Consider the following 18,546-nt stretch of genomic DNA (forward strand, 5'->3'; position numbering starts at 1 on the left):
TATTACACATTGTACAAATGTGAATAGTGCAACGTCTTTGGCGATTGGACTCCATCCTGAAGGAAGACAATCGATGTTGATGAAGGGAGTTGCTGCGGAGTTATAAACAGCATAGTATAGGATGTTGAAAAAAGTCATGAAAAAGTCAGTGTACCATGTCGAAAAGTCATAACTTTACTTAAGTTACTTTATTTTTAAAGTTGCTTTTTTAGTTACTTTACTTTTAAAGTTACTTTTTTAGTTACTTTACTTTTTTAGTTACTTTTAAAGTTACTTTACTTTTAAAGTTACTTTTTTAGTTACTTTACTTTTAAAGTTACCTTTTTAGTTACTTTACTTTTTTAGTTACTTTACTTTTAAAGTTACTTTTTTAGTTACTTTACTTTTAAAGTTACTTTTTTAGTTACTTTACTTTTTTAGTTACTTTTTTAGTTACTTTACTTATTTAGTTACTTTTAAAGTTACTTTACTTTTTTAGTTACTTTACTTTTAAAGTTACTTTTTTAGTTACTTTACTTTTAAAGTTACTTTTTTAGTTACTTTACTTTTAAAGTTATTTTACTTTTAAAGTTACTTTTTTAGTTACTTTATTTTTATTTGAAAAACTCTTATTCCGTATCCCTGTAGTGTTGATTCAGAGTAAGCACTGCATTAATTACAACACCTTGCACATTTGGAAAACCAAAACTACACATATCTTTAATTTCAACCAACATATAAACAGTACAGTACACTGCCTTACAGGTTTGGCGAATAGAAGTCTGTGTTCAGTGCATAATGTGCATGGCATGGGAGAAGATACATTCATCACCAGGTTGACCACAGCTGGCCGCTTCACTCCTCTGTGTCGGAGCTGTCTGCTGCGTCGGTGTTGTGGGTCAGCATGTAGTTGTCGATGGAGGGGCAGTTGTGGATGGAGTAACGCAGACGCTCAGCGAGGATGGCCTGGCTCGTGTAAGGGGGCAGGCGAAACAGGAAGAAGCAGGTCTGTGCAGTAGGGAGGCCGTTGACGGGCTGTAGGACATGATAGGGGGAAAAAGTTTAGTAGTTTGTACTATTGATATGTTTGCCCTCGTCAACAGGCTCGTTATTTCCGTTAGCGATGACCTCACCCTATCAACCTTGATGATTTGGAACTTCTGCGTGATATCAGCTGGGTTGGAAGGCAACCTGGACCGGCCAGAGACGAAACGGAGGAAAAGCGCTCGCTCCTCATTGGTGAACTCCTCCAGGCTACCTAATGTTCATCAGGCCTTATCCCGCCTTTCTGTCCTGCTGTAAAACTGTCACCTTACTCTCCTGATATCAAAGCCTTTTTGTACTACTGCACCTGACCTGCATATAGTTTGATTTATTTTAGGTACTGAAGTTGTAAAAGTTCCTTTTAAAAGAAAATGCATTTTGTAAATAGTAATTACTGCAATTTAAATATTTTCCTTTATTGTTTTTATATTATGCATATAAGAACATGAAAGTGTATTTTATTACAGACGTATTGTTTTTACCTTGTTTTCATCGGTCAGTTTATGTATTGGATGCTTCTGGACTTCTGTGTGTTCAGTGAATTATGTGCAAATGCAGTAAAGAAAAGAATTTAATGATGAAACCCAATTGTGTTTTTTCAGTTTGTTCTACTGGGGTTAAAGTCGAAAAACAGTCAAAAAAGTCATTCAATCAGGAGAGACTTCATTAGAATTTCACAATAATTTATTACACATTGTACAAATGTGAATAGTACAACGTCTTTGGCGATTGGACTCCATCCTGAAGGAAAACAATCGATGTTGATGAAGGGAGTTGCTGCGGAGTTATAAACAGCATAGTATAGGATGTTGAAAAAAGTCATGAAAAAGTCAGTGTACCATGTCGAAAAGTCATAACTTTACTTAAGTTACTTTATTTTTAAAGTTGCTTTTTTAGTTACTTTACTTTTTTAGTTACTTTTTTAGTTACTTTACTTTTTTAGTAACTTTTAAAGTTACTTTACTTTTAAAGTTACTTTTTTAGTTACTTTACTTTTAAAGTTACTTTTTTAGTTACTTTACTTTTTTAGTTACTTTACTTTTAAAGTTACTTTTTTAGTTACTTTACTTTTAAAGTTACTTTTTTAGTTACTTTACTTTTTTAGTTACTTTTAAAGTTACTTTACTTTTAAAGTTACTTTTTTAGTTACTTTACTTTTTTAGTTACTTTACTTTTAAAGTTACTTTATTAGTTACTTTACTTTTAAAGTTACTTTTGTAGTTACTTTACTTTTTTAGTTACTTTTAAAGTTACTTTACTTTTAAAGTTACTTTTTTAGTTACTTTACTTTTAAAGTTACTTTTTTAGTTACTTTACTTTTTTAGCTACTTTTAAAGTTACTTTACTTTTAAAGTTACTTTTTTAGTTACTTTACTTTTTTAGTTACTTTTTTAGTTACTTTACTTTTTTAGTTACTTTTTTAGTTACTTTACTTTTAAAGTTACTTTTTAGTTACTTTATTTTTATTTGAAAAACTCTTATTCCGTATCCCTGTAGTGTTGATTCAGAGTAAGCACTGCATTAATTACAACACCTTGCACATTTGGAAAACCAAAACTACACATATCTTTAATTTCAACCAACATATAAACAGTACAGTACACTGCCTTACAGGTTTGGCGAATAGAAGTCTGTGTTCAGTGCATAATGTGCATGGCATGGGAGAAGATACATTCATCACCAGGTTGACCACAGCTGGCCGCTTCACTCCTCTGTGTCGGAGCTGTCTGCTGCGTCGGTGTTGTGGGTCAGCATGTAGTTGTCGATGGAGGGGCAGTTGTGGATGGAGTAACGCAGACGCTCAGCGAGGATGACCTGGCTCGTGTAAGGGGGCAGGCGAAACAGGAAGAAGCAGGTCTGTGCAGTAGGGAGGCCGTTGACGGGCTGTAGGACATGATAGGGGGAAAAAGTTTAGTAGTTTGTACTATTGATATGTTTGCCCTCGTCAACAGGCTCGTTATTTCCGTTAGCGATGACCTCACCCTATCAACCTTGATGATTTGGAACTTCTGCGTGATATCAGCTGGGTTGGAAGGCAACCTGGACCGGCCAGAGACGAAACGGAGGAAAAGCACTCGCTCCTCATTGGTGAACTCCTCCAGGCTACCTAATGTTCATCAGGCCTTATCCCGCCTTTCTGTCCTGCTGTAAAACTGTCACCTTACTCTCCTGATATCAAAGCCTTTTTGTACTACTGCACCTGACCTGCATATAGTTTGATTTATTTTAGGTACTGAAGTTGTAAAAGTTCCTTTTAAAAGAAAATGCCTTTTGTAAATAGTAATTACTGCAATTTAAATATTTTCCTTTATTGTTTTTATATTATGCATATAAGAACATGAAAGTGTATTTTATTACAGACGTATTGTTTTTACCTTGTTTTCATCGGTCAGTTTATGTATTGGATGCTTCTGGACTTCTGTGTGTTCAGTGAATTATGTGCAAATGCAGTAAAGAAAAGAATTTAATGATGAAACCCAATTGTGTTTTTTCAGTTTGTTCTACTGGGGTTAAAGTCGAAAAACAGTCAAAAAAGTCATTCAATCAGGAGAGACTTCATTAGAATTTCACAATAATTTATTACACATTGTACAAATGTGAATAGTACAACGTCTTTGGCGATTGGACTCCATCCTGAAGGAAGACAATCGATGTTGATGAAGGGAGTTGCTGCGGAGTTATAAACAGCATAGTATAGGATGTCGAAAAAAGTCATGAAAAAGTCAGTGTACCATGTCGAAAAGTCATAACTTTACTAAAGTTACTTTATTTTTAAAGTTGCTTTTTTAGTTACTTTACTTTTAAAGTTACTTTTTTAGTTACTTTACTTTTAAAGTTACTTTTTTAGTTACTTTACTTATTTAGTTACTTTTAAAGTTACTTTACTTTTAAAGTTACTTTTTTAGTTACTTTACTTTTTTAGTTACTTTTTTAGTTACTTTACTTTTTTAGTTACTTTTTTAGTTACTTTACTTTTAAAGTTACTTTTTAGTTACTTTATTTTTATTTGAAAAACTCTTATTCCGTATCCCTGTAGTGTTGATTCAGAGTAAGCACTGCATTAATTACAACACCTTGCACATTTGGAAAACCAAAACTACACATATCTTTAATTTCAACCAACATATAAACAGTACAGTACACTGCCTTACAGGTTTGGCGAATAGAAGTCTGTGTTCAGTGCATAATGTGCATGGCATGGGAGAAGATACATTCATCACCAGGTTGACCACAGCTGGCCGCTTCACTCCTCTGTGTCGGAGCTGTCTGCTGCGTCGGTGTTGTGGGTCAGCATGTAGTTGTCGATGGAGGGGCAGTTGTGGATGGAGTAACGCAGACGCTCAGCGAGGATGGCCTGGCTCGTGTAAGGGGGCAGGCAAAACAGGAAGAAGCAGGTCTGTGCAGTAGGGAGGCCGTTGACGGGCTGTAGGACATGATAGGGGGAAAAAGTTTAGTAGTTTGTACTATTGATATGTTTGCCCTCGTCAACAGGCTCGTTATTTCCGTTAGCGATGACCTCACCCTATCAACCTTGATGATTTGGAACTTCTGCGTGATATCAGCTGGGTTGGAAGGCAACCTGGACCGGCCAGAGACGAAACGGAGGAAAAGCGCTCGCTCCTCATTGGTGAACTCCTCCAGGCTACCTAATGTTCATCAGGCCTTATCCCGCCTTTCTGTCCTGCTGTAAAACTGTCACCTTACTCTCCTGATATCAAAGCCTTTTTGTACTACTGCACCTGACCTGCATATAGTTTGATTTATTTTAGGTACTGAAGTTGTAAAAGTTCCTTTTAAAAGAAAATGCCTTTTGTAAATAGTAATTACTGCAATTTAAATATTTTCCTTTATTGTTTTTATATTATGCATATAAGAACATGAAAGTGTATTTTATTACAGACGTATTGTTTTTACCTTGTTTTCATCGGTCAGTTTATGTATTGGATGCTTCTGGACTTCTGTGTGTTCAGTGAATTATGTGCAAATGCAGTAAAGAAAAGAATTTAATGATGAAACCCAATTGTGTTTTTTCAGTTTGTTCTACTGGGGTTAAAGTCGAAAAACAGTCAAAAAAGTCATTCAATCAGGAGAGACTTCATTAGAATTTCACAATAATTTATTACACATTGTACAAATGTGAATAGTGCAACGTCTTTGGCGATTGGACTCCATCCTGAAGGAAGACAATCGATGTTGATGAAGGGAGTTGCTGCGGAGTTATAAACAGCATAGTATAGGATGTTGAAAAAAGTCATGAAAAAGTCAGTGTACCATGTCGAAAAGTCATAACTTTACTTAAGTTACTTTATTTTTAAAGTTGCTTTTTTAGTTACTTTACTTTTAAAGTTACTTTTTTAGTTACTTTACTTTTTTAGTTACTTTTAAAGTTACTTTACTTTTAAAGTTACTTTTTTAGTTACTTTACTTTTAAAGTTACCTTTTTAGTTACTTTACTTTTTTAGTTACTTTACTTTTAAAGTTACTTTTTTAGTTACTTTACTTTTAAAGTTACTTTTTTAGTTACTTTACTTTTTTAGTTACTTTTTTAGTTACTTTACTTATTTAGTTACTTTTAAAGTTACTTTACTTTTTTAGTTACTTTACTTTTAAAGTTACTTTTTTAGTTACTTTACTTTTAAAGTTACTTTTTTAGTTACTTTACTTTTAAAGTTATTTTACTTTTAAAGTTACTTTTTTAGTTACTTTATTTTTATTTGAAAAACTCTTATTCCGTATCCCTGTAGTGTTGATTCAGAGTAAGCACTGCATTAATTACAACACCTTGCACATTTGGAAAACCAAAACTACACATATCTTTAATTTCAACCAACATATAAACAGTACAGTACACTGCCTTACAGGTTTGGCGAATAGAAGTCTGTGTTCAGTGCATAATGTGCATGGCATGGGAGAAGATACATTCATCACCAGGTTGACCACAGCTGGCCGCTTCAGTCCTCTGTGTCGGAGCTGTCTGCTGCGTCGGTGTTGTGGGTCAGCATGTAGTTGTCGATGAAGGGGCAGTTGTGGATGGAGTAACGCAGACGCTCAGCGAGGATGACCTGGCTCGTGTAAGGGGGCAGGCGAAACAGGAAGAAGCAGGTCTGTGCAGTAGGGAGGCCGTTGACGGGCTGTAGGACATGATAGGGGGAAAAAGTTTAGTAGTTTGTACTATTGATATGTTTGCCCTTGTCAACAGGCTCGTTATTTCCGTTAGCGATGACCTCACCCTATCAACCTTCATGATTTGGAACTTCTGCGTGATATCAGCTGGGTTGGAAGGCAACCTGGACCGGCCAGAGACGAAACGGAGGAAAAGCACTCGCTCCTCATTGGTGAACTCCTCCAGGCTACCTAATGTTCATCAGGCCTTATCCCGCCTTTCTGTCCTGCTGTAAAACTGTCACCTTACTCTCCTGATATCAAAGCCTTTTTGTACTACTGCACCTGACCTGCATATAGTTTGATTTATTTTAGGTACTGAAGTTGTAAAAGTTCCTTTTAAAAGAAAATGCCTTTTGTAAATAGTAATTACTGCAATTTAAATATTTTCCTTTATTGTTTTTATATTATGCATATAAGAACATGAAAGTGTATTTTATTACAGACGTATTGTTTTTACCTTGTTTTCATCGGTCAGTTTATGTATTGGATGCTTCTGGACTTCTGTGTGTTCAGTGAATTATGTGCAAATGCAGTAAAGAAAAGAATTTAATGATGAAACCCAATTGTGTTTTTTCAGTTTGTTCTACTGGGGTTAAAGTCGAAAAACAGTCAAAAAAGTCATTCAATCAGGAGAGACTTCATTAGAATTTCACAATAATTTATTACACATTGTACAAATGTGAATAGTGCAACGTCTTTGGCGATTGGACTCCATCCTGAAGGAAGACAATCGATGTTGATGAAGGGAGTTGCTGCGGAGTTATAAACAGCATAGTATAGGATGTCGAAAAAAGTCATGAAAAAGTCAGTGTACCATGTCGAAAAGTCATAACTTTACTGAAGTTACTTTATTTTTAAAGTTGCTTTTTTAGTTACTTTACTTTTAAAGTTACTTTTTTAGTTACTTTACTTTTTTAGTTACTTTTAAAGTTACTTTACTTTTAAAGTTACTTTTTTAGTTACTTTACTTTTAAAGTTACTTTACTTTTAAAGTTGCTTTTTTAGTTACTATACTTTTAAAGTTGCTTTTTTAGTTACTTTACTTTTAAAGTTACTTTTTTAGTTACTTTACTTTTTTAGTTACTTTTAAAGTTACTTTACTTTTAAAGTTACTTTTTTAGTTACTTTACTTTTAAAGTTACTTTTTTAGTTACTTTACTTTTTTAGTTACTTTTAAAGTTACTTTACTTTTTTAGTTACTTTACTTTTTTAGTTAATTTACTTTTCTAAAGTTACTTTTTTAGTTACTTTACTTTTTAGTTACTTTTTTAGTTACTTTACTTTTTAGTTACTTTACTTTTTTTAGTTACTTTTAAAGTTACTTTACTTTTAAAGTTACTTTTTTAGTTATGTCATGTGTCGTTATGTGACACACTGAATTGGATTTACACGATGTGGTCTATACTTGATATAGAGCAACATAATGCATGTTTGCGCGTGTTCTCTAGCGCCACATAGTGGATACAGGAACTGGTGAAATATTTGCACTACATAATTTCCAGTGTCACACAGTCCAATCATTAAAAATAAGTCTAACTTGTGGGCTCGCTGTCTGATGGTCGCAGATATTTATGGCCGCTTCTGCCGGCATCCCGCCAGTACCTCCGACGTGCGGGAGGATACGAGGGCCAGTACATCGCTGCTTGCAGCTTTAATTTCTTCTTAAATCTTTAGTTTTGCTAACCTGATGTCCTGTTCTTCTTAAAGGAACTACATAGTATGTATAAAGTATTGGCTGTGCAACTTGCAATTACCAAGTTAACCAAAAAGCTTAAAAGCTACTTTCTATCTGGCAGAAGTTAGCTACTACACATTAGCTAATACGTACTGTAAGAGTAGCTTACAAATGGAATTCCAACAAGGTTTGTCAAACAAGGTGTGAGACCAAAACTGTAGGAACTACTTGGGCGTGGCTGTCGTGTGCCAACTCATCCTCCTCAGGGTGCCTCCCTACTTCCCCAGAAACCAGTTAACCAGAAAAATCCTCCAGAATGTGAGCTAAAAGAATCAATAAACATAGTGTAGCTTAGTCCTAATCTCACACACAGAACATGCTTCTTAAGAGCACAAGTCCTGCCAGCTGTCCAGAAGAAGAAAAAACAGGAGGAAATGAAAAAGCACTTTGGAAAAACTCCATCATGGTTGGCCCGAGACACTTCACACAAAACAACAATAAAGAACTGAGAATACTCTTCCAAGTAAACACCCAAAAGCTTCGTATAAACCTCCTAAATATCAGTGTGTTGGCTAAACGTTTCAATCTCAGTGCATGTACTGCTGCCTTGTTTGTGAACGCCTCTCTAGCGGTCAGTAGTTTAATCTGCAAGCTACACAGTGTGCATTCAAACCGTCCAGTCACAGTCAAACCCGACACCAATGCTCGCTGCATGTCCACACATAAGTGGTGGAGGTGAAGGAAGGGCCCGTGAGGGACGTTAAAAGCATAAATCCTGGTTGGACTGACGGCTTACAGGTTGACAAAAACAAAAAACACCAGCCACTGCTTCGGTGCACGCTCTCAGCTCAGCAGTGTGCAAAGCCAGAGAAATGAAAGGCTGGCCGGCGTTTGTATGGAAACTCTAAACAGGCCTTTGGACCTTCACTGCTGCTGTGTTTTAAACCACTGTTGTGTCATCATGGCAACACGGACACAAACAATGAGCTCCTTTCAGCTGAGAGGAAGCTGGCTGATAAATCTCACTATGAGCCAAGCTTTGAGGATTTTAAAAAGTCATTTGATTCAACTGTTAATACAAAACTATTGATTAAAAGAGTGTGAAGCATTTTGAGTTATAAAGGGACTCACAATATATGATAAAGCGGATAAAGACTGAGCGATGTGGTCGAAAGCTCCACAACAAGCAAGTAAGGGAACCTTTGGTCCAACATGTCTCTTCTTCCTGCTGTACAGCAGCACACTCACAGCTTCCAGCTAATCCGTCTGGTAATTACCTCGTAAACAAACCCTCTTACCGACACGGGACTACACATCTGGTTCACACCGTCAAACAATTACAGCTCCTCGCAGTCCAGAGGCCAGCAGAGCCAGACCACTTCACCGTCAAGGACTCACTTAATCCACTTTATTCTACATGTGAGGCCACCAGGAGAGCAGGAGCTGGAAGATGAGTGTTCCTCTAAAACAGTGAGGTAGCTTCGTGTGTGTGAATGTTTACAGCGAGCTCACAAGACTTGTTCTTTCAGGAATTTAAATCCATCAATTGTACACTCTAAAGGTCACTTTACTCATCGTGAAAGACTGTAACCCTGATGACGTCATAGTGGTAATTTACCAGGTTGGAAGGGGTCTAATGAAAAGTTGCTATTGGTCCCAGTACTATTGCATCATGGGAAATGTAGTCTCCAGAGGTTGGAAGCTTGCTCAGTGTTTGGCACCAAAGGTTCGCATGTCTTGGCCTCTACTGTGTCAGTTTTGACTTGGGTTGAAATGATTAGTAAACTAAGAAATAAGTCAATTGACAGAAAATGTAATTAATTAAAAAAATGTGGCAATCAATTAAATATTTAGTTTATTAAGTAAAAACACTCGCTGATTACAGATTTGACTATTTTCTGAAATTTCACGGACTGAAAACTGAAATCATAAATATAAGTTAAAGTTTAATTGACGATAAATATAAAAATCATAGGAGGTGTGATCCTCTTTCTCTCTCACATTGTTTAAATGAAGCAGCACCACAGTGTTGTAGTGAGAGCACGTGACCAGAGGGGGGCAGCAGTAACGTAGCAAAAACCGAATCAATCCTGATCAGTTGATCAATCTTGAGTCAAGGCCACATGTGTGTTTTATGCATTTTTCATTAATCAAAATGTGACGTGTCAACCAGCACTATCTACCAGGACCTCGTGAGTCTTTTCTGTTAATAAAGCAAGACAAAAGGGGCGTGTTTACCTTTAAATACAGACACATATTGTTCTTTATGTCAATAAATCCACGATAACAGTATTAAGAGGACATGAACCTGCCCGCCATTGGCTGCTTGCATATTTACATAAAGTGCAGCGGGCACAATGTGAAGGAACCAGAACAGGCCGGTGGGCACAGATGACATTGTGCACTGACGTCACGCGCAGTGTGTGCGTTGATATGCAGGATTAAAAAATAATAAAATAAACTTTTGGCACAGAGTCAGTGACAACAGTGGCTGCTGCTGTGTGTGTGTGTGTGTGTGTGTGTGTGTGTGTGTGTGTGTGTGTGTGTGTGTGTGTGTGTGTGTGTGTGTGTGTGTGTGTGTGTGTGTGTGTGTTGCTCTGATGAGATTATGAGGTCACCCTCTCAGCCAAGAGGTCTGATGAAACTGCCAATGTGTGCGCGTGCACAGATACAGTACACGAATGTGACACACGGGCGAGAGAGGCGGCTGTGTGCTGCCTGTGGGCCGTGTCCGTTAATCAGCCCAGGTGTGCGTGTGAGACGGTGTGCACCCGGGGGGATTTGTTATCACTAATTTTAGATTGTACCCTCGCAGTAAAGGTGGTTTGTTTTTTTTGCCTAATAGGCAGAGGGTGACATTTGAAAAGGTTGCGACAGCAGGCGGGAGGTCCGGCTGGAACCCTCTGACGATATTAACAAGCGCTGGATGGCAACTTTCATAGCAGCTGGTTTTTACGTTAAAAAATAAATAAAATAAAGCCGACACTTTTCTTGAAAATAATGTCCTTTTGTTCAACAGAGGAAATAGACCACAAACAAAAGAGTTGACGATGCACGGAGGGAGACACTGATGGTACAGCAGAGAGAGAGAAAAGATGAATGCTGGGTAAGAAGAAGGCCCCGTACTGTTCTTATTGGGCCTCACACTGAGCTCCCCTACTGCGAGTGTGCGACAGTGAGATGTGAGTATGACTCATGCATACCTTACACATGGACTCGAGCTACCCGGTAACATTCAAAAGCTACAGCGCTGCTGAAATTAGAAGCTGATGTTGTGACCGTTAGTATGTGATCATGAAGCTGCTGTTTGCATTTTCTATGTTTCACACACCCCGCAGCGCCTGTGCCTTTATTGTACATCTCCAGTCAGATGCTGGAACAAGTACAGTGCAGCTGAAAATAGCTCTTCTGTCTTCACTTGTTCCTCCATCACCTCATTGCATTTCTCTTTCCACTCGGTGCCACTGACGGCACCGGTCCTCCGTCAACCCGGCTTGCTCACCTCTCATTCGTTACTCCCCTCTCTCTCCCCTCTCTCCCCCCCTCTACCTACTTTATCTAGCATCCTTTTACTTTTCCTCCGGTTATCAGCGCTGTGTTGCTCGGGTAGCATTTAAAGTGTTTGGAGCTGAAACCATTTGTCCAGTAACCAGACTTCATCAAATGAAACCTAATGTTTACTGTTGTGATGATTGGTGAATTGCTTGAGTTACTCCTCAAGCAAAAGATCGTGAACGTTTGTGGGATCAGCCTTTTCCGAGTGGCAGGATTTGATGTTTTAATCACTGTTGATTCATCATCTTTGAGTTTGGGATCATTCGATCAGCAATAAAAAGCATTCTGAGGTCGTCTTCATCTTGGCTGACCATAGTAGTTGATGACGAGGATCACCGTGTAGGATGATTTCCTCCACCGTCCATGTCTCACCAACACTTCATCCTTTTATCCAGTTAGACATTTGTGTGAAATTGTCATCATTTGGGTATGAATTCTTCAGTGATGGTCAAAAACATGTTCTGTGAGGTCACAGTGATCGTGGTCCACCAAATTCTAATCAGCTCATCTTCGAGACCAGGTGGACATTTGGGACCGATGTGAAGGAAATTCCCTGGAGGTCTTCCTGACTTCTTCTGTCCCACCTGAATGCTGCAGGTCGTCGGGGCAGTTGGGGCCGTGTGCAGATCACACGCAGACTACTAACAATAATGAGTTCATCTTTTAATTTACAGTTAATGTTGTTCTAAAAAGATGCTAGAACTGAACAACAGAGCTCTTTTTAATAAAGACGTGAATGCAGCATCAAAGGAAGGTCAACAACAATGTAACACTAACATGATGGAAAGAACAAATATTTTGATTGTGTTATCTTTTACTTCATTGCACACGTCACTTTAAATTCTATCCATTTCCACTTTTTCAAGATTTCTTAACTTAAAAGCAAAATACCTACGTTTCTTCCAACATCATCTAAAGTTGTGAAAAATATATATTATAAAGTCCAAATGCCACGATCTGTCCTTTTCCCCAAAACTCTTGAAGATGAAGTCAACGAAACAGAAACAGATGAGCCTTTGATGTTGAACACAGAACATAAATACACTAAAGTCACGTCCTTATCTGTGTGACTGGGCAACGTGTCCTCAAGTATTTCAAAGAAGGATCCTTTGCTTTGAGGAATTCTGCGCTCTGAAGTTATCTCCATGTGATATCTGGGAGGAGAAATATGAAGTGTAAGCTTTTACATGACTTACCAAGCAAAGCAGGGAGCAGGGCTTCCCTCCATAAATTATGGATCTCTGCCCGTCTCTGAAGCCGACAGCCGGCCTCCAACCATCCATCTCACTCCGCCTCACTCTCCATACATGCATATGTATAACATGTATGCATAGAGGGGAGGAGAGGATGGGGGAGGATGGGGGGGAGAGGCGTCATGTTATTTCACCTGAGGCAGAAGATAAAGCTCTAAGATGGGGGGAAAAAAGAAAGATGCTTTTGAGGAAGGAAAACAATTCAATTCAATTTATTTTTGTATAGCCCAAAATCACAAATTAGCCTCAGAGGGCTTCACAATACGTACACATGACTTCATCTTGTCCCGGAACCCTCACATCGGAACAGGAAAAACTCCCCCAAAAAACCAGGGATGGGAGGATTTAAATAGCCGAGGGAAGGGAGACACAAGAGAAGAGACAGTTGGCAGAGAGGGGAGGAGGCAGAAGGAAGAGACGAGATGAACTGAAGTCGGGAGCCATCAGCTAAATGTGGATCCAGCAGAGCCAAGTCACTTTCAACCAGATCAAACAAGTCATCAGCTTTAACTGTAAGGTTTGTTCGATAATCCTTTAAAAAGGAGCCGGTCGCTGCATTATTGAACAGCGCTATACGCTGAGGCACACATGCTACAGCTGGGGATCAATAGCACGCTGCAGCGTGCAGCACATCTCGCCTCTCTGGAGCCAAGAGCGTCTTCTTCAGCATCCCCTACCTTTGATGTCGGCGGGTTAATGAAAACGGGTTCTGGAGCACAGGGTTCAGCCAGTTAAGAGTTAATAAAGTCCATCTTGTCCAATAGAGCCATCTTTGTCGTCATCATTAAAGCATTAAACGTCCATCAGTTCCCCCGAGTTAGTTCCAGTCATCTCCCCTCTAGAAGGAAGGAGGGGGGTTATGATATTAATCAACACAGGCTGCTCTCTGCTGCACAACACTAATGGATTTTCATGTTAGTGCCAGAGAACGCCATGCTGAGCTGAACTTTGATCACACAACAGGCTTTGTTCTGCGTTCAAAGCTTCGAACTGGGGGGTTCAACTCTATAGAGATATATACAATATATATATATATATATATATATATATATATATATATATATATATATAGCATCTTAGTTTCCAATGCGATGTTTTATATAAAAAATAATTACTAAATAAAGCTCTTAAATATAAATAGTGGAGTAAAAAGTACAATATTTCCCTGTGAAATGTAGCTGAGTAGAAATATGTTGCATGAAATCAAAATAAAAATGTGTCTTAAATGACAGTAAGCTACTTGATTAAATGTAACGTTGTAAATGTAACTAACTTCCACAGTAATACTAACGTTATCCTCACCTCTGCTTGTTGCGGTCCTTCCACACTCTGCCGGATTTGGGTTTTCCCAGCGGAATGACCGGACTTTGTTTCGCACTTAAACCCAGACGGGGCTTAACTTCTACTATCACAGTAGAAGTTACTAGATTATTAGAACATCTAATAACTTCTATCACAGTAGAAGTTATTAGGTGTTGCCTACTATCACAGTAGAAGTTATTAGATTATTACAACATCTGGTAACTTCTACTATCACAGTAGAAGTTATTAGATTATTACAACATCTGGTAACTTCTACTATCACAGTAGAAGTTATTTTTGGGGCTTTTTGGGTCGTGGCAGTTTTTTGATTATCCACGACTACCTGAACCGACCCTTTCCTTAGTTCTTCCTCTGCTGTTGCACCTGGCCAAGGTTCAGCAAGTGCGTCCTCATATACTGAGCTAGTTGTTGAACGTTCATTATTGAAGGATGAGCCTTCATCAGTTGAACACTCCCCGTCTGTCTGTAGTTCTTCTTGGGGGGAAGTTGGACTTCTGTGAGGGGGAGTGATGCCCGGATTAAGTACAGGCTCTTCACTTGGAGCGATAAAGGAGAGGACAGAGTTGACACATGAGGCTGTAACCTCTTTATGGATCAAGTCTTCCCGAACCTCTGAAAAGCTGTTTGTGTCGTCCGGACTGGACTTCACCTGGTTCTCATTTCTTCCAGTGAGAGGGCTGACAGCACATCTGTCCATCACCCTCTGGTCGGTCAAGCTTTCCGTCCTCGCCCCGCTGCTTCCGTTGACGTTAGCTTAAAAAGGCAGCTAGTTAGCCTTAAGGCTACCCACGGTGGCTCAGCAGAGAAGCTCTAGTTTATCCTCGTTAAGAGGAAAAACATGTTGGCCGAATTAATGGAGCAATATGGCCAACATAGACAATAAAAAAAACACAATTAAAAAAAACATTGACCTCAACACAAGAGAACCGGAAGTACATACATGAGAACTCATCTCCGGGTTTTAGGACTCATTCCTGCAGCAACATAAGACACTCAAAGAGCACACAGACAGTTTGAGTTTAGCAGTTTAGTTTTTATTCACATTTAAAAGATTCTCATGGCAGCACATTTTTCTACCTATACCTACGAGACAACCTGTCCCGCAGACAAATCTCATGATCCATGGAATGAGAAAGAAACTTAAAAAAAAAAAATCAGGCTTAAAAAAAAACAACCCACAAGGGGATAAGACGGTGGAATAAAAAGATGGAAAAGCAGCATTAAAAACTTGGTGTGTGTGTATTTGGGTGGGGGGGAGGGGGGGTCCTTGTGACATGACAGAAGTGTTGACATGTGCTTTTTTTTGTGTGTGTGCGCGTTTCCGTCTCAGGCACATTAGCAGTCAAACACACAGCTTCCACCTTCAGATCAATCTCTATCAGCGTTACAGAGTCGACAAACGGCGCCCGCGGTCCTCTGACTCCACCAAACACGGTGGAGGCTTAAATCAAACTGGAGCGAGTGATGAAGAGACAGAGAGGGAGAGGAGGGGGATTCAGAAGGTTCAAACACAGGAGTTGTGAGTTTTCTAGCCGGTAGGTGGTAACCGCCTGCTTGTCAGTGAGTTGTCATCTTTCTGAAGACAGTTGAGGCTTTGTTTCTGTACACACACACACGATATACTGTATGTAATCCATGTGTGCTGCACTGTGTACACACTAACAGAAATAGAACTGTGGAGACTTTCTTCCTTTCTCTCCTGTGGCTTGGAGGGATTGTTGCCTCTCCACAGAGCCCGCTGTGTTGTTGGGAATATAAATATAAATACCAGCACGTTTTCCAGAGGAGGCTTTCCACAGAGCGTGTGCAGGAAAGATGGCGGTTTAAGCCGTCACCACCAAAACTACAGCGTTTAAGGCTTTTAAAAACCGAGGACTCTGTACATGTGATTAACAGGAAACTGGACAAAAATATCCTTTTTAATGTCTCACTCTTTGTTTCATTCATCAGCTCCTCTGGTCGGTCCAGTAGAAAGACAGCTAAAAATATCTTTAAAAAAATAAGGCGCAAAAACAAGATTAAAACAAAATGAACAGCCCCCAACTGTTGTAAACAAACCCCATGCAGCACCGTCTTCACCGCCTGTTTCGTAGTCAACCGCCATGGTCCGCAACCTCAGCACATGTCTGATGGTTCTGATTAGGTTCAGTTTGGAGGCTGGCTACCATTAGAACAAATGGAGCTCGGTGTCGTCCCATCAGTGTGTGTGTGTGTGTGTGTGTGTGTGTGTGTGTAGGGGGTCACTGGTACTGGAGGTAGTTCTTCAGCGTCTGCGGCAGCGGGAGGGTGTCGATGTGATGGATGCGCTCTCTGCCGAGAGTCAGTCGAGCTACTCGTCTGCACAGGTCCATGAGGGGGAGGGGCTCCGCTGTGAGGAGGAGAGACACGTTAGGGTGTAAACAGTGACACAACAGACCCTTCAACATGCATTTAGTTTGTTTACACTTGAAGCGGATTTATATACACACAAGTTGTGCTTTTGGTAGGTGTTGGTAATGGTCCTTATGGCCTCATTCAGATGTGACAGGACGTTTATGGAAGCGCAGTAATGCTCGTGTCATATTTGACAGAGGGAGAGACATCGCTGCTAGATATCCTAAATGGAACCATGTTTCTGTTTTTCTCACTTCCAGTGATTCAAAACTGACGATTTCACAGCAAATCCACGAATACATAATCTCATCAAGTTCACATCTAGTGTAAAAGCAGCGCTATGACAGTCAAGTAGCTCACTGAATCACAATGCATCAGTCACTATACACATTAATAAAACACTCATTTACTCAACGAAAAGAACAAAACCGGATGCCTCGATGTGTATTCATGTCCTCCAACGCACGCTTTAATTAACCGTCACTCTATTATAATGCAACAACATTGGGTGTGTGTTCCGAGCAGAAAGAGAAGCAGCACTAACAATCTTTACACAAAGACGCGTCTTCACTATTCATCAATACATGCCAGCAGAACATGGCAACCCTCCCCCCTCCGCCAATCACTGAGGCGAGTGATGTCCGTGTACGCCGAGACAGAAACAGACTCTTGACTGCCGTCCCTGTACGGCTGTCAAGCTGCTCCACCTGGAAGCTCCATCTGGTGGGGCTGAAATCCTGCTGCTCAGAGCCCACGAGCACACTGTGTGAAGGACACGAGCCGGGGCACTCACACACACTGAAGGGTTTCCATCAACTAGCCTGCCCCGCTATATGACTGTTAGCATAGAGATTTATTCAAAAGACAGTCACACACACACACGATAGCTTGTTGCCTTGGCGCTGTGATTTAGTGATGGAGCCATTGTTTTGACAAAAGACCCTGAAACTGCTTCATCAATAGATTACAGCGTCAGGGCCATGAGAGGGCCTGTGAATCAGTCTACAGGCCGTTAAACAAAAGGGCCGATTTGTTCGTGCATAAATATATTTTTTCGCACTTTCACACAGAACTCGTATATTAGATGATGAAATAAAGGACTCAACCAATCACGTTGTGTGGAACAGACATATCGAAAGCCGCCGTGTTGAAACGTTCATCCTCCTCATTTCAACCATGACAAACTGACATTTCAGTTTTTAACCTTTTCAAAATAAAAGCCACTGTATAACTGAGCAAATTTGAGTTCCCTCCGGTGAACAGAGCGTTTTGCTAAAAAGGAAACTCAAACTAGCGCACACTAGCTACCGCTACACAACAGTCTATCTCGGACAGATTGCCAGACGCTCCGGCCTAACGGGATCCCAGTAGTCGGTCCTCTTAACACCGCAAATTGTTGCAACAGTAGAAAGAAAAATAAATCACAACGCTGCCAGAATGAATCGTTTTGATGTGAAATATTCACAGGAGTGTTTCGCATTTTTATGTCGTTCATTCGTCACACCCTCGGTGTGGTAAGGCCTGAACGTGGCATGATTTTCGGATGTTGGTCCTGTCCATATTTTGCATGACAGAAATACACTTGCTACAGCATGTGATGGGATTGCTTAAAACACACACCAATCCAAACAAGCCTCCTCTGTGACTGATTGAGACGTTTCTCTCCGCAGTCTATTAGAAGTGCACCACGTTACCACAAACTGAGACCCCCCCCCCCCCCCCCCTACCAAACCAATAAGAAGTGAATACATGACTAGTCTGGAGCGTGTTCATGGAACCTGTCGACAGACCTCAGGCATTCCTCTGGGCAGGAAGTGGATGACACACACACGGAAACGAGTCCGAAGTGAGGATGAGCTGAGAAATCAAATAAACATCAACTCAGCTTCCATCAAGATCCCAATTAAAAAGCAGAACGTCACAGAAATGTTCATTTAACATCTCTGTTGGAATCAATGATGTTGTAAAATAATAGAGGAAAGCAATGCACGGGGACCAGAGTGAACTTTTGCAGGAACCTTTCAATGAATTCCTCTGCTGCGCTCTGGTAAGTGACCTTTTGAAACCGCAGCGGGGGGAAATAATGAAATCCACCAGTGAACAGCAGCTGACAGCGTGTAAAGAAACAGAGTACGAGCTATCCGAATTTATTCCGCCGCCATGTGCTTAATGAAAAGC

At 39.9% G+C, this 18,546-nt stretch overlaps 1 protein-coding gene across 2 annotated transcripts in view; it reads right to left on the reverse strand.

The window, feature by feature from the left end:
• Positions 1 to 15,023: 15,023 nt before the first annotated feature.
• LOC306700839 (SPRY domain-containing SOCS box protein 4-like) overlaps positions 15,024 to 18,546 on the reverse strand; it is a 34,696-nt gene continuing 31,173 nt past the window's right edge. For both annotated transcript variants that reach the window (XM_079165964.1, XM_079165965.1), the window contains one exon: positions 15,024 to 16,363. In XM_079165964.1, the coding sequence (XP_079022090.1) occupies positions 16,236 to 16,363 (128 nt within the window). In that variant the 3' untranslated portion in view covers positions 15,024 to 16,235. The remainder of the gene's footprint in view (positions 16,364 to 18,546) is intronic.

Source organism: Pholis gunnellus, assembly GCF_910591455.1.
Source record: "Pholis gunnellus genome assembly, chromosome: 9".
Taxonomy (NCBI): Eukaryota; Metazoa; Chordata; class Actinopteri; order Perciformes; family Pholidae; genus Pholis; species Pholis gunnellus.